Genomic DNA, 15,030 nt, shown 5'->3' with positions numbered 1-15,030 from the left:
AGACAGGTAAAAATTTGCAGATATGTAGGGCCCACCCCCAAGAAACATCTTTCAAAAATTACCAACAATGCAGAAATATTACATGTGCACTGCATCATTGTGCAAACGCCACATTCTGTACATACCTAAATGCTTTTTAACCAAAGTAAATTTGGTTATGCATATTTCCCCACGGACCCTCGTCAGGAGAAGATTGGTCTTCTGCTTTAACAGCCTCTCTACAGCGGGTTTATGGATTGAACCCTGTACAGGCAGGAACACATTAGACAAGGAATTCTCAAGCAATGCACTGCTAACAACTACTGTCAGGGGCTGCTAACCAGCAGTGCGGCTCAATCAACCCCCTGTAGGTAAATACATTTACATATCCATGGAAACACCAGACAACATCTACAGGTCCGGTCACGTCTCTGGTGGAGCAGTCCAAGACGTGACTAACTGTCAACAACTAGAGGGGTCGTTGGTGGTGCCAAAAAAAGAAGAAGACATTTTCTCCATCCGTCTCTGGTTGCCATTAAGGCCGGGCTCAAACTGAGACCAGAGCCATACTGGTCGTGACTCATAGAAGCCTCATCCCACCCGAACACACAACAAATGAGCACGCCAGGCATGGGTCTGTTTAATGACCTTTGAAAACACGATGATTTTCCAAATGATGATTCACTTTCTTTAAACAACTGTGCTACAATATGCTCCTGAGAAAATGATTCCACTATTCTATTTAGTTCCTAAAATCTTACCATTAACATATACATCAAACATGACGTTGGATGTGACCAATAAAATGTGGCCAGCAGGCTCTTTTTGAAAGTGGGGATCGAGTGGCGGATATCTGATTTTAGAACAAGTCTGCAGGAACACCTAAGGCTTCTAGAGCATTTTAGATGGCGGTTTCCCCAATTCAAGTGACTGAAAACCTTTTATCAAGTTCAGAGAGATGGCAAAATCCCAGTGGGTATGTTTATAATATATGCATTTGTCGTTGAGGAAGTAATAGTCACCGTATTCTGATGGACACACAGAGACAGAGAGCAAGTCTGGGCTTGTCTTTTAGGCATGTGGGCACTCTGCAAAGTCTGTTGTGTTTAATTAATACGGTTGTGTTAACAGAGAGCTGGGCTGGTGGCTGGAACTGACAGGTAGACAGCCAGCACACTGCTGCTACTCATCAGACACACACACACACACACACACACACACACACACACACACACACACACACACACACACCTCCAAATGTAAAGCATATAAAACATATTTATGTGTATGACGGATTTCATCATGAACAGGTATGTCAAATATATGTGTAGTGTTTAGTCTCATGGGACCAGCCATACATGCGCAGTACACACATATGACGGTGAACATGGTGGGTTTAGACCATAAGAAAAATAAGCCAATCCAACACCTCCCAAGACTAGTGTATACCAGTGCACACAACCATTTTACAATGTGGCAGCATTACTGCCTATTCTATGAAGAATTTCGTATATGTCTGATAGAAAAGCCAATCTGCCTTAAAAAGAAGCTTAAATTGCCAGTTGACATATTCTAACTCTCCTGCACTGTATCAGTTTGATAACTGAATGAATACTGCCGTATCAGACAAGTCAATACCATTTCCTTTAGCACTACTGCCACCTACTGACATTTTCAAGACTTCCTATGAAGGAACCATTTACTTAACATACCACAAGCTTAGGTATGAAGCAAGTGTATGAGTTGCATTGGGGTCTCACAATCCCTACAACAACCAATGGGACAAGCTGACAGTGACAAACTGCCTCCTAACTCATGGCCTGTTTGTTTGTGTTTTTTTATCTAACTAATAAACATATTTTAAGTCTTTGTGCGTCTTACTGAGATCCTCGGCCAGCTGAACTCGGCGGCCAGTGATGAGGTGGGTCTTCTTCTCCATGTCTTCCCCAAAGTCATCCAGCACCTCCTTTACATTTTTCTCCAGTCGACGCACTGAGAAGACAAACGGAGGAACAAACACAAACACACACGCAGCATAAAAATCAATATTCAATCAAACAACTATGCTTTAGATTTTTCTCTCTATTGTTGAAATATATGATCAACATAATTTACTATCATTACAGTGGCTGTGAGAGGTCTATTTTCACTTAAGGCGACCGATATATGAATGTACTAATAGTAAAATCAATTTCCCTATTGAATGGTTATTGGTGAATGGTTATGGATCTTGGGTAAATTATATCACAAAGCTCAGCTGCCCCAGTTGACCATATTTGGACCACTTTGAACAATATAACACAGAGAAAAAATGCTGTGTCCTTTGAACTCAGTGTTGAATCTCCCTCCTAAATGACCAAAAATGCTACTGTTGCATGTGTTGTACAACATAAACATTGTAGCGATAACTTGTCAACATTACAGAACAGCTCACAAGATAAGTACCGGTACAAAACAGCCAAACCCAAATACACAATTAATCCAAACGTGAGAGGCAATGCAAGGCAGAGAGTTTGATATATAATAAAAATGGGATTTACAAAATAATCTATATTTGTCTTTTTTTATATAAATGATGGATACCATATTTCATATCCCCCATCCTTACCCTCAGTGTTGGTGAGCTGCTGTCGGAGTGTGTTTGCTGTGATGACCAGCATCCTCTGGATCCTCCAGAACAGAACCACATCATTGCACTCCAACTAGAAATGCATGCAGGCACACAGCTTAGCTTGTCACACTCTAAATATAGAAGAAAATAAATTCTAAAAGAAAGACAACTCAGGATTGCTTATCCTCTTCCCTTACCTCAGAGTCAACAAAGTGCCTCTGGTAGTAGTAGAAGCCTCTCTTGCAGAGGCTACAGTGAGACAGCGCCTTCTGCAAGAAGTGTCTGCGATACAGCTGATGCCACGTGTCCTTGATCTGACCATGTAAGGAGATCAGTAATTCAGTAGTTAATGGATGGCAGCATAATGAAGCACTGTATGGATGCTTCAGCTCAAAATATAGCAAGCTTGTGTTTTATGTTAGCCACGATCAAGAGGATCCAACACCCCCCCCCAAAAAAAGTAATGTAATAGTAAGTATTCAAGTATGTAAGTCATTTTTATCTCACCAGCACAGGGTCAACTTCAACCCCTCGTCCCTCCAGATTCTTCCTGACTGTGGTGACCTCATCATTGGCCAAGTAGGCTGTGTGCTCATCGTGTAGCTTCAGCAAGCGCTCCAGCTCATTTTTTGTTTCGTTACGAATGTGCTACAAGGTCAAAGAGAAGGAAGAGAGCACTGTGTTGAGATGTACAGTAGATGGCTATTTAATTTATTGCACAGTACGGTACATGGGGATCGGCACTAATGGAGCAACTAGTATTATTATAACAGTCTAACGAATAATCCTTCCACTTTAAAACCTTTTGCGGTGCCTCTAAAAAATTAGCACAGTTATCCTCAGGATTTTTGGAGAGACCCCTTAAACTCTGACCTGATCTGGTGTGCGATTCATCCAGTTCATCCACCTCTGCCTCCAGCCTGGACCCACCATATCTCTGATTACTGACTCAGCTACAGGGAGAGAGAAGAGCAAAAGTCATGAGCATTCATGACACCACAGAAACATGGACGATTCACAAGTTGTCCTCTTCCTAATGTGTCTGCGACTCATTTAGCAATTTATATCACAATGTGGCAATGAAAATGTAAGAATATCTTTTGTAAAATTCTGTTAAATAGATCTGACATGAGTATGTTTGAACACTATCCAAATGGGGAGGAAATAAAAGGCCAGATGGTGAAGGCACTGAACATGATGTGAAATCTTTTGTTACAACTGTAACTGTGCAACTGTGTCTGTGTCGTACTTAGTCTGATCTACATAGGACTTTGACACATTTCGAAAAATCAGTAAAATGATCACATTAAGAGGGAAGTGAGTCTAGTACTGGCTAAGTGACACTGCATGAGGGCATTATGGCTAACGCACTGTCTTTGAGGCGTGACTGCAGGGTTTCCTCCATGAACTGGATGGCTGCATCCCACTGGGGCTTGTCCGTGATGGAGCGGTCTTCTAGGGCATTGTGCTGGATCACCCTCTGACATACACACACAGGGAAATAAGGAAGTTGAGCTGCAAAGTAATTGCAATACATATCAAGTCTTCTATCAGATGTGCCACATCCAGTTAGCATCAAGAGGTATTTGCACCAATGTTAGCAAGACCAATTTCTTTATATTCGGTGCACATGACCATGAACATGTATCTCTGTTCGCTTGCACACAGGGTGAGTGGATTTACTGTGTGTTTACCAGGCTGTCCATGGCCCTCTCATTCCACTTGTGCCTCTTGATGCTTTCGTCCTTCACAGCCTCCTTCAACTTGTCAAAAATGTCGTCCTGGTCTTTGCCTTTGTACTCAGCCATGAAGCGGGCAAACTCTTCCTGCAGTGTCTCCCAGGCAACCTAATGGGTGGCCAAGTATAGTGGGGAAAGAGGAGGCTCGTATTACCACGAGGCCATTTCTTGGTTGAATATTTGTTACATTTCTACCGTCTGGGGCACAGTAGTTGAACTAAATATAAGTAGTAAAATAGGAGTATATTATACATTAATGCTAAAGTATAGAATTTAAATATCAGTAAAATCCTAAATCATTCTGTAATAAATAAGTTTTGGTAACATCATAATGTAATTCTGAAAGAAATGCCACAACAGGAACAAACTCATAAACCAATTAAATGTATAAAATGTCAACATCTCCCTTTAAACAGTCTGTATTAAATAATGACCAGTTGTATGAAGACGTAAACGTTGAGCGTTACCTCCAGTGCTTTGTGTGGAAGCTGCTTGTCAGTCCACTGCTTGAGTTTGATGTCTACGGTGGTGTTAAAGGTACCAGAGTCCATTGTTTGGGCAGCAGGCAGGTAAATGTTTTCAATCACATGGGTGGAAACACGTTCCCACAGCTTCTTCTGCAAGATGGCCTCCCTGGAAGAGTAAAAGATAAGTCATGCCTAGTTGACGAGAGGGAAGAAGATATCTTTTGATTGGCACCTCTGGCCGTAACATGCCGACGGTCCTTCGACCACATCGCAGATGCATGTAACTTTTTATTTTTTACATTCTGATTAATATTTTTAGATGTATATTTAAGATGGATCGAACAAGCCAGAGTGTTTGTAACAAAGTTGTGTCCAGCTCAGTCCAGTTAAGTGACCCGGTGGGGTAAGAAAACAATGAGTGAAGAGTAATCGTTCTTGTCTGAGCTTCTTTCACTTTTGTAGTCAGTGCTGCAGTTGCACTTGGTCGCAGATTCCAATACAGCTCCAGTCTGACCCTGTTAGCAGCTAACAGTCTCCACACTCTCGCTCCATCTCTCCAGGGCAGTGTGACAATGGAACAAAACCTTAACCAAGTCCCCCCCGAAGACCAGACCGGTGTTATGCCTTCCTCATTTATCATAAACACACTCATATTTCATTAGGCTCCCCTTTTGTTCGGGGAAGCACTCCTCACTGTCAATAAGCGCTATCTCCGATACTGCTGGCTGGCTAACAGGGCCACCCCTGTTCTGGTCCATGGGCCATTCATCAAAATATTGATCTGGGAGAACTGATGGCACGCACACTAGGGATGGCCACAACACCGTGCATACATCTCACTAAGCAAGGTTGTCCTCATTGAGGAACTTTACATTCACTCACAGATAAATACAGCAAGACATAGACCTGCAATTTGCTCTAAAAATAGCTTTCAACAGATGCCTGGTTGAGTGTTGGAGCAGTGCAAACACATTATATAATTGCTTTCAGGCAAAGACAACACAGTTCGGTCCTCATAAGGTGGCTTCTCAATAAGACGAATATCCTACACAGAGAGGATACAAAATTATGATCTATATTTGCAATGCCAAAACTGACATTTGAAGAAATTACAGGCAGAGGCACTGTGTATTTGGAGAACAGGACACATCTTCCTCCAAAAATAAAAACAAACAAAACATAAAAAACCATAAAAGCTTCAAATGGTTTTAAACTACAGTTTAAAATATTTGTGCTGACAAATGTATATATGTGATATAAAAATAGAAAATCAGTTTTATCTGTATTAACAATTAACACTGACAACATTGTTTAGAAATTAGCTCGTCATTAACTTACCAGTGTTGTGGGGTCACTTGACTCAAACTAATGACTTCATCCAAGATTTCATTTTTGGCCTTTTCGAAGAGTTCATTCTGCAAAAAGACATAATAACATCTGTATTGTAACTTAATGTCTTTGGAAAACTTTAATGGTGTGCAACTGTTTTATAAACTCTTGTGTTTATCTTGACAAAACAAGGGCCACCAATGAGCTTCCAATCATTTCCCTTCATACTTTTTGTTGTTGTTTGGCGAGCATCTATTAAAAGAGCAATGTAAATGTGTCTTTCATGTGCACTTGCTGTTTGTGTTTCTCACCCTGTCCAGCTCTCTCAGGCGAGGGTAGTTGTTCTTCCACTCTGTCTCCAGGTTGAAGCGAGATGCTGTGGTCAGTAGGAACAGTGAAAAATGAATGAAAAATAAACAACTTTACATTTTATACAAGTGAATACTAATGATTTCATCATATGGCCTTAAACTAAACCCGGCCCCTTAAAAAATGTCTAAATAAATCAACCTAGAAATGTGTCATTTGGCACGTGCTCATTCTCATGCCTGGATGAAACTTATCTCCGGCATGTTACAGGGACAGTGCCTGCTTTGTTTGAACTTGATATGCTTTTCTCACTGCAAATGGTGCCTCTCCTTGAATAAATGTTGGTGAGGACTTTGCACACCCGTTCTCTTAACTGGTCCCTTAGGAGTAGAGGGGATGGAGCCAATCACACACTCTTTATCAATAATCATAGTTTTAAGTCTCATATATGCACACACACACCAAGCCTGCCGTCCCTTTCCACAGCTCCCTTTCCACAGTGGAGATTAGGCTAATTGCCGGTTTGTGGGGCCACAGCGGCGCCAAGCATGGAGGATAGAGGCCGGCTGTGTGATTTGATGGGATACGGATCGATATGCCACACAATGGACCTATGGGAACTGCCGTCTCATGGCCATAAATCTCCTGTGCTCTTAGCAATGGGCTTGAAATTGTCTGGACTAGTTGCAGCTGGAAAGCAGGACAGAGAGTGGAAAAGTGTGGCGGGGGGGGGGGGGGGGGGGGGGGGGGCTGAGTAGCACCAATACAGGGAGGGGAGAGAGTAGAGGAGTAGTAGTAGCACCTGTTCCCTGTACAGTTAATGAATCAAATCCAACCATGTTCATTCACACTATTAAAATCATGATAAGAGTTAGTCCCACATATGCAGTCACACCTTTGAAGACATCTGCTTGTTGCTCAACAGACTCCCGAACCATCTTCCAGAAGCAGTCGGAGACGGCCAGACTCAAGTTCTTTGTTGTCACTTGGTGGGCCTTCAGCATGCCGTCCCTAGTTGCAGACATAAATTCATCGTCAGCTTCAAATTAATTAATTTGATGAAGCATTAATGTTTGGTGAACCACGTGCAACTTGCCTTAGTAATCTAGAGTTCTGGAAGAACTCTTCCTCATAGTCTTTAATGGAGTCTATGCTTTCACCACTGCTCCCTGCACACAAGAAGACAGCAGAATAAGATGTAGGTAAATTCAGTTAATGTTAGATTTAACACCTAATAATAATAATAACAATAACAACAACAATACGTATTTAATCACAGTACGAGTGTGACATAATTCAGGTTACAAAGGGTAAAAACTTCCCTACAAAAGAATGTCTGCAGATAACAACACGTTGGAAAAACCACTATGAACCTCCAACTAGCTCGATCATGACCTGAAAGTCCTCATGAAATAATATGACGTTAAATACAGCACGATGGATTACTAGTAGACGTTACCTTTTCCTGTCACCACTGCAAAGTAGCCCAGGGCCTTCATGGGAAACAGTTTTCCTTCAACTATTTGCTGGATCTGAAAGACAAAAGAAAACAAAAAGCTTTTCTGATATTCTGGCAACAGTCCACTCTATAGTACAAGCAACAACATTAGCTTATTGAAGGACCACTGAGTTAGATAAAGGAGCTGAGCTCCCTCTTGTGGAGCAGGTGCATATAGCTTCACTCACACACTCACTAGTTCAGTCTTCACTTGAAGTAAAAATTTGAAACATTTGCAGGAGTTTTACTGTATAGTTCTACTATCAGCAGTTTTACCTCAGAAAGGAAGTTTGGAGAAGCCTTCTTCCTCTAATACTGTCAATACCAACATTCCCGGTGAAAGAAAGAGGGAAAAGTAAAGCAACAACGCGTTTGCCTGGGGCACCCAAATCAATAAATCTACCCATGAAAAGTTGCTGTTACTTGCTGTCAGAAACATCAATGTAATACACTTATCAAAGGTAAATTCTAAAATTGCATATTAGTCAGTTGCTTTGACATATACACTGCGGTTACTATATCCAGCATCCAGCTGCAAAAGTGAACTGCAGTCAATGAGCCGCAGTCTCATGCTAGACTTAGTCTGCAGAGCCGTGAAGCCCAGAGACAGAGATATGAAGTAACATTTTGTTGTATTGGATTTTTGGGACAGTTAAGCCATCTTACTCTGTTTGGGCTGGCCAGGTTTTTCTCAGCCAAGTCCACCTTGGTCAGGACAAAGATGGTCCTCTTCCCGTGGGGGTCCATCTGGCTAACCAAGTCTGTTACAATGCTCCTCTCTGCATCCACACTGCCATCTGAAGAGAGATAAGGAGGGCACCGGATATATGACAGTGATGTAGATATCATAACAAGGAGAGTGAATCATAAAAGATTGAGGTTGGTGTTTTGCTCAAATGGAGGAGTCTTTAAGTCCCCTGACAGACCATCTCCCTACTCACAAAGACAAATGCTGCTTGTAAATACGACTGTTTCAACTGCCAAAAGTAAAAACACGCCTCACCCTGAATACAGAGAATGATTGCATTGGGGTTCTGCATGTAAGCCTTGCTGATGCTGAAGATGGTTTCCTTCGTATCTGATGCCATGCCTGCTGTCACAGTCTGAGAGAGACACACATTTATAAAAATTACTTTTTAGGACCATTTGTATTACTGTATTTATGAAGACAAGTTTGGTCTATTGGCTTTGATAGTACAAAGCTCAAACAGTACATGTGTATACATGACAGATAGTATTCAGTCAAATACATTTGTTAACATTCCCAGCCTTTTGAATTTAAGAATGTATACTCACACTGATGACTCCTGGTAAGTCAACAAGTACCATCCTCTGGATGCCGGGGCCTTTGACACTCAAGGATATTGTCTGACAAGCAAAAAAAATAAATATATATATTTATTCTATGAAACATTACAGACGTAAATCAGCAAGTAGCTGCTTTGTTAACAAATCTAAATGGAAGCACTATGTCCAACCTCACAGCTGACGGTCTGTCCCTCCTTCACACTCTTCCTCATCCTCAGCTCAATCTCATGCCTCAGAGCAGCGAGCTGCAGGACAAAGGATGAAAAGCCAGATGAAATGATGTTAACAGTTAATAAAAAGTGCTAAAATTCATCTTAGATGGATGGAATGCGAGACTTACGTCCTCCTCTTTGGTAAGGTCAAACTCTCGGCCACTGTCCTTAAACATCGCCACGTGGTGGGGGCCTTCGCTTAGTGTTACCTGCAGAGACAAGATGAGTATTGTCAAGGGCCCAAACGAAGGCCCTGGGTTCCCACACATTTACCTCTCACAAATTTCTTGTCCATTCTGGCTAACAGTGGCTGTCAATGCTGTCATTTCATGACAACAAATTCTGAGAATATGTGTGGTCCTTTTAAAATGGAAAGATTACGCAAACCTCAGCCAGTGTGGTCCCACATACCTTGACAGGAGAGCGGGTCATCATCTCTCCTGAGCCCCTGGGGAAGATCCTGGCCTGGGCTATCATCTCCAGCACACTCGTCTTCCCAGCACTCTGATCGCCAACCACAACCACCTGAAACAGAGGAGGAGGAGGGTGAGGGGTTGGACAAAATACAGACAGAGGACCGAAAAAGGACAATGGCATAAGGACAAAGTAGAATGAGAAACAGAGGGCATTAAGTGATCAGAATCCAAGCAATATGACATACAAGTTTAATAATTTAGTTAAGGGGATTTATTTAAATCAAGATACCAATTCCACCACAAAAATTAATGACAAAACAAGATTTGGGATATTAGCATGTTTCTTGCCTTGTTTGTACCTGAAACAAAAAATGAATTTCCCAAGAACAGCAGGACTACATCTGACTGATCCTTACCCTGGGTAGGTGGTCCTGGGTGTTGTAGTTGGCATCATAGTCTGACAAGATGTCCAGGACTTCAGAATACAAGTCAATAAGGGATTTCTACATTAGAGGAGACAACAGCAATGAATATTAATGACAATGTATATTAACATTGTAAATAGTCCAGAGTGACAATGAAAGCAATGGATAACTAAAGGAATAACTAAACTAATATCAAAGGCAACAAACAGCAGTGTTACAGTCACTGTAAACAAAGGAGTTACATTTAAAAAAAAATAAAAATATTCCAGTATCTGTAGAACGATCATAAAGTAACCCCAAGTAGGGCAAAAACTTAAAAAAAAAAAAACACGTGTTAGTGTGTATCATAGTGTTTATTGAGCGCATGTGCTTCAGTGTTTAACCCACCTTGACTTTCCTTTGGTGAATCCCTTTATCATCTTTTTGCAGCACCACTTTCCTTAACTCTTTATTCTCCTTCTCCAGTCTTTCCAGCATGCGCTGATATTTTAGCTGTGGGATAAACAGTAGAATCCAATCAATCAAACAACTAGCATCATTAAGACTTAACATCTAATATAATAATGTTTTTGCCCAAAACTTGATGGCAGTATTTGATCCAGTGGTAAAATTGTGTGATTTACCATGTTTTTGAGTGTAGTACAACTAATTCTTCATGTAGGTATAACAAACATCTTACCCAATTTGACTTTTTGGGCAGTTTATAAGGCATTCAGTATTCAAAAATATTAGAAAATACTAACAATCCTCTGTTCCGTTTAGAAATGGCTTTTATCAAAAGAAACACAATCTACTGTACCTGCGTACGGAGCAGTTCTTCTTGAAGCTGGTCCAGCCTCTCTTTGTCTGATGACTAGAGGATGAAATAGAAAAAGAACAGCAACAAATTTAGTCAATGCTGCCTTTCTGTTTTGAAAATATGGGCTTCCCGTTACTCTCACTGTGCAACTTCACAAGCACGAAATCCCACCAGCACCACGAAGGTTCATTACGTGCACACTGTATTACAGAGAGAACCAGAGTTGAGAGATAAGTTAATGCATAAAGAGAGGAACAAAAATCAAATGTCAGGCAGACACCACGCATTCTGGTATTACTCAGCTTCGATCAACATTAACAGGCACAAATCACAGAGTGAGCCCTGAAAAACACAGCTTAATTTAATGCAAAATTGTTTAGTGATAACAGCTTGATTTTTCATGATTGGGCAAACCTCATTTGATTAAATATTTTGTACACTTGGTTTGTCAGGATGAGAGACAGGACAGACAGCAGGAGACATAGCAAACATGAACAAATGGGATCGGCAGCAGAAGAGAAGGTAATTTAAGACACACCAAACTACTTTATCAAAAACTACACTATAAAACAAGCAGTGTTCTGTAACTAATGTTCAGTGTATTAAAATGTTTTGACTTTCCATAACTACAACACCTATTTAAGGCTTCTACTTTGTCATTGACAACAAAGTCAACTCCCCAATTATTACATAGCTGGGTCCATTCACGGTAACTTGAAAAAGTGCAGCTCACACCATGCAGCTGGTTGCCACTCCACTCCATGCAGTGTTTCCGTACATTAATGGAGAGCTGCTGATGATTATCCATCCATTTACATGGGGAGTGAGACTGAGCTACGTCACTGTGCTGCTGGAGCCGGGCTATGAAGGTCCATGCATGCCTTCTCCACAACCGCAGCTGAGCCTGACAGACTATGGGGTGACACATGGAGGCTACTGTTGGATATCCTCGGGGACATACTAAAGTATCGACAGGCTAATTTTAATGCTGTTCACATATTAATGCTGTTCACATATTATAAAATTAGCTTAGAATTATGGATTAATGTAGAGCGCTAGACACAAACATCTATCAAATATAATGCCATCCAATGCAAGAGCAATGCAATAAATACATTCAGTCAGAGGGGAGTCGTTTAATTTATGGTTTTGTTGCATTCTATCGTAAGATGTTGTTTTACATTGCATGTTTTGTAACATTGCATTTATTGCATGGCCACTGCACTCGAATGTATTATTGTGTCATTTAATTATTTTGCAGCTGTTCATGTTCTTGGGTCCACCATGACCTGTGTATTAGGGAGTAACAGAAAGCACTACTTCTAAAATTGTAATCTTCAATTTTTTTAATGAACGAGTTTTATTTAAATATTAAAATTACCAGCTCTATTCTCACAAATTAAGTTAGTTAATGAGCCACTTAACATCAGGTGAAAATCATGTTTTGCACTGAGCAAATCCAACCACACTGCTCAGTGATGCAGGTTGTGATCAGATGAAACACTGATTTTCAGCCTGGTGATAAATTTCTGTATTATTTGACAAGACAGCTGGTAGAAATGCATTTGTCCTAGAATATAAATACACTATACGTCTATGACTGTTTCTTCTCTGCAGCTGCGAGGAGACTTTGATGGGATAGGGCGGATCTAAGTGGGGTGGGACCTTCACCTTGCGTTTCTGTTGAGGGGGACTGGGGTTCGGAGGCGGAGGCGGAGGTGGAGGCGGACTGGGAGCAGGCTCTGGCGGTGGGGGACGCGCACTATTGGCTGCTGCGGCCCGCCGGACCTCCTCCTCGTGCCGCTGGATCTGCTGCTGAATAAGAATGAGCTCGCCAAGCAGACCCTGCTGGGGTACGTCATAATCAGAGACAGGTAGGAGCAGCAACAAAGACATCGACCAGCCACTGGGCTCAGCCACACAAGCAAATGCTGCATCCAAACACAGGGCTACAACAGACCCGCGTCTCAATCACTGGCATTGGTGCTGTTCAGGCTCGAGAAGGATGATTCAGCCAAGGCTCAAGTTTAACAGAATCAAGGTCTTTGACTTTGTTAATCTTGCCACTATCATCAGAACTACCCAACAAAGTGAGTCTCTCTCAAACGTAAAAAGGGAGATGCCAAACTTTGCCAGACTGAAGGCAGAGGAGGTGACTAATACCACAACCAGCACCTCTCAGCAAGTGGCAACAACAATGACTGTGTTCTCTTTCCTCGCCATCATCCACCACTGTGGATTAATGACTCTTATCTTCACCAGACAATGCTGTAACTGATTTTCATACTTAAACCTAGCAGTATAAAATATAATAAAGGGAGTGAAAAGTCAGGTTTTACTGTAAAAGTAAAATAAAAACCAAAGTTAAGACGACAATGTGCGGCAACACAATAATGTGCGGCGGTTTTGAACCTCATCGGTCTGATGATGCTTAACATGATGATGATGATTAAAATAAGCGAAGCCAGCACTGGGATATTGCTCTATCAGGGGCGAAGCACAAAGCATACATTATTTAGTTCAGGGGTCCCCAACATGACATTATTTAACTTTGAGTTGTTTTCTGCTTCTTTCTGCTCTGTGAAATGCACACACAATATTTGTTAAATATAATTTGAAGTGAAACATCAACATATAAGAGTTGTGTTTTATGTGCTCATGTTGGAGACCATGATTGTAGAATAAAAGCAGGACATAGGAGAGGAAAGCCAACATAATTATTATCTTTTTAAATTCTGCTCTTCTTAATATTTGTTGTCAAACCTTCACATCATGTTATCATTGTTTATACTTCAACTCTGTACAGTAATAAAAACAGACAAAAATAGAAGAGAGGGACACTGAAATGGATTACTTTGCAAAAAATTAACAAAACTCAAAATGAACAAGGAACAGAGAGGACAACAGCAATGAAAACAAATGTAGATAGTGTTCTGCCAGAGACTACTGTAGAATATAAAGCTAGAAAAATGAATGGTCTCCATCAGTTAGATTTGTGGAACAGTTAAGAAGCATGACAAGTACTTAAGGCAGTGTGCATAAACTCTGAGCTTACACTCCACAGAATGATGTACATACATGGTTATTATGGTAATGGTAAAACCGTATACATTTTAAATCATACAGTTACGGTCATAAAACGAGATAAGATCATTCTTACGATAACATTGCCACATGGCCTCAAAAGCTGGCGCCAGCGCGTGAAACTCAACATTTAGATGAACTGATTGAATCAAAACACACTCAAAAATATTACATTTCCCCATATTACAAATTTAGGGGTCACTTTTATACAAGGTGCTTTGTAAGTGCATATGTTAATATAATTAGGACCTCGTTTGAGATCAACTTTGAACAACTTATGTGGGACCACAAGAGGAGACAGCTCAGTCGCTGCTCGGTCTATGAGGTCTCCGTGGTGCCTCGGGGCCCTTAAATGCTACGGTTTTATGCCTTGAAGTCATGTGTATGTTTCTTTAAGCAGAGTTTGATTCAACCCACTACAGTTCTTGCTGTAGTGAAAGGTAGCCAAGCTGCAGAGAGGACAGCTGAGAAGTGTCAGCAGGTTTTACTAACTTACCTTTTTGTACTGCTTGTCACTGCCGTCTTGTGCGGCTGCAGTCGAAGAATCTGTGGCTTTCAGTGGAGGATCGCCGGATGTTTCTAGCAGTGGAGGCACAAGGACAGAGAATGAGACTCCTTGTAATACTGCATTTCTGACTATTGAGCACTGAATGTTAACAACCTTAGGGAGACAGTGAAGAGCATAGCGGAAATATGCCAGATAACCGACATTTGAAGCATGCATACGATTAGAGAAGTGAATGATTACATTTCAAATGTTTGGAAAATCTCGCACTGTCTTGAACATATACAGTATATACAGGTACATATATACACATCAATCTCTATTGACTGTGATTTAACGCAATCACAGT

General features: G+C 41.1%; 1 protein-coding gene across 1 annotated transcript in view; it reads right to left on the bottom strand.

Annotated features, from left to right (window-relative positions):
- The window catches only part of opa1 (OPA1 mitochondrial dynamin like GTPase), a 45,053-nt gene that overhangs the window by 15,887 nt on the left and 14,136 nt on the right, over positions 1-15,030 (bottom strand). Inside the window, exons 22-29 of the mRNA XM_068729217.1 lie at positions 4,797-4,962; positions 4,285-4,437; positions 3,962-4,070; positions 3,464-3,543; positions 3,098-3,238; positions 2,788-2,904; positions 2,588-2,681; positions 1,861-1,971 (exon numbers count right to left, since the gene is read on the bottom strand). Coding sequence (XP_068585318.1) covers positions 1,861-1,971; positions 2,588-2,681; positions 2,788-2,904; positions 3,098-3,238; positions 3,464-3,543; positions 3,962-4,070; positions 4,285-4,437; positions 4,797-4,962 — 971 coding nt within the window. The remainder of the gene's footprint in view (positions 1-1,860; positions 1,972-2,587; positions 2,682-2,787; positions 2,905-3,097; positions 3,239-3,463; positions 3,544-3,961; positions 4,071-4,284; positions 4,438-4,796; positions 4,963-15,030) is intronic.

Source organism: Cebidichthys violaceus, unplaced genomic scaffold (assembly GCF_023349555.1).
Source record: "Cebidichthys violaceus isolate CVI_PGR_0920_01 unplaced genomic scaffold, fCebVio1.0.p SCAF_101, whole genome shotgun sequence".
Taxonomy (NCBI): domain Eukaryota; kingdom Metazoa; phylum Chordata; class Actinopteri; order Perciformes; family Stichaeidae; genus Cebidichthys; species Cebidichthys violaceus.
This window is presented reverse-complemented; position numbering and strand designations above follow the sequence as displayed.